General features: G+C 51.9%; 1 protein-coding gene across 1 annotated transcript in view; it reads left to right on the plus strand.

Annotated features, from left to right (window-relative positions):
• LIN28B (lin-28 homolog B (C. elegans)) overlaps nucleotides 1-443 on the plus strand; it is an 83,986-nt gene that overhangs the window by 83,334 nt on the left and 209 nt on the right. The window contains exon 4 of the mRNA XM_009893857.1: nucleotides 289-443. This exon is cut by the window's right edge and continues 209 nt beyond it. Coding sequence (XP_009892159.1) covers nucleotides 289-443 — 155 coding nt within the window. The remainder of the gene's footprint in view (nucleotides 1-288) is intronic.

Here is a 443-nt window from a genome sequence, read left to right on the forward strand (position 1 = left end):
CCCGGCAGAGCCGAGCCGAGCCGGCAGGCTGCGATCGCCGGCAAAAGGTTCCCGGGCCAAAGCAGAGGTGGTTTTTTTTGGCACCAGTGCGACAAAGGGGCACCTTCCCAGTGATCTAAAAAGCAAAACTCAAATGTACCTCAGCCTGTGAATGTGGGATATCGGTGCAGAAGCCCCCACTGTTTCACCAGCAGACCTTGTGCAACGCTCACGCTGAGCTTACTCGACATAGAAATTCATACCGTTTGACGCTGCATTTTATAACTGACTGTCTCTCTTTGGTTTTAGATGCTACAACTGTGGTGGCCTTGACCACCACGCTAAAGAATGTAGTCTGCCTCCACAGCCAAAGAAGTGCCATTACTGTCAGAGCATCATGCATATGGTGGCTAACTGCCCCCATAAAACTGTCTCGCAGCAGCCCACTAGTTCTCAGGGAAGAC

The sequence above is a fragment of the Charadrius vociferus genome, unplaced genomic scaffold, assembly GCF_000708025.1.
Source record: "Charadrius vociferus isolate BGI_N301 unplaced genomic scaffold, ASM70802v2 scaffold129, whole genome shotgun sequence".
Taxonomy (NCBI): Eukaryota; Metazoa; Chordata; class Aves; order Charadriiformes; family Charadriidae; genus Charadrius; species Charadrius vociferus.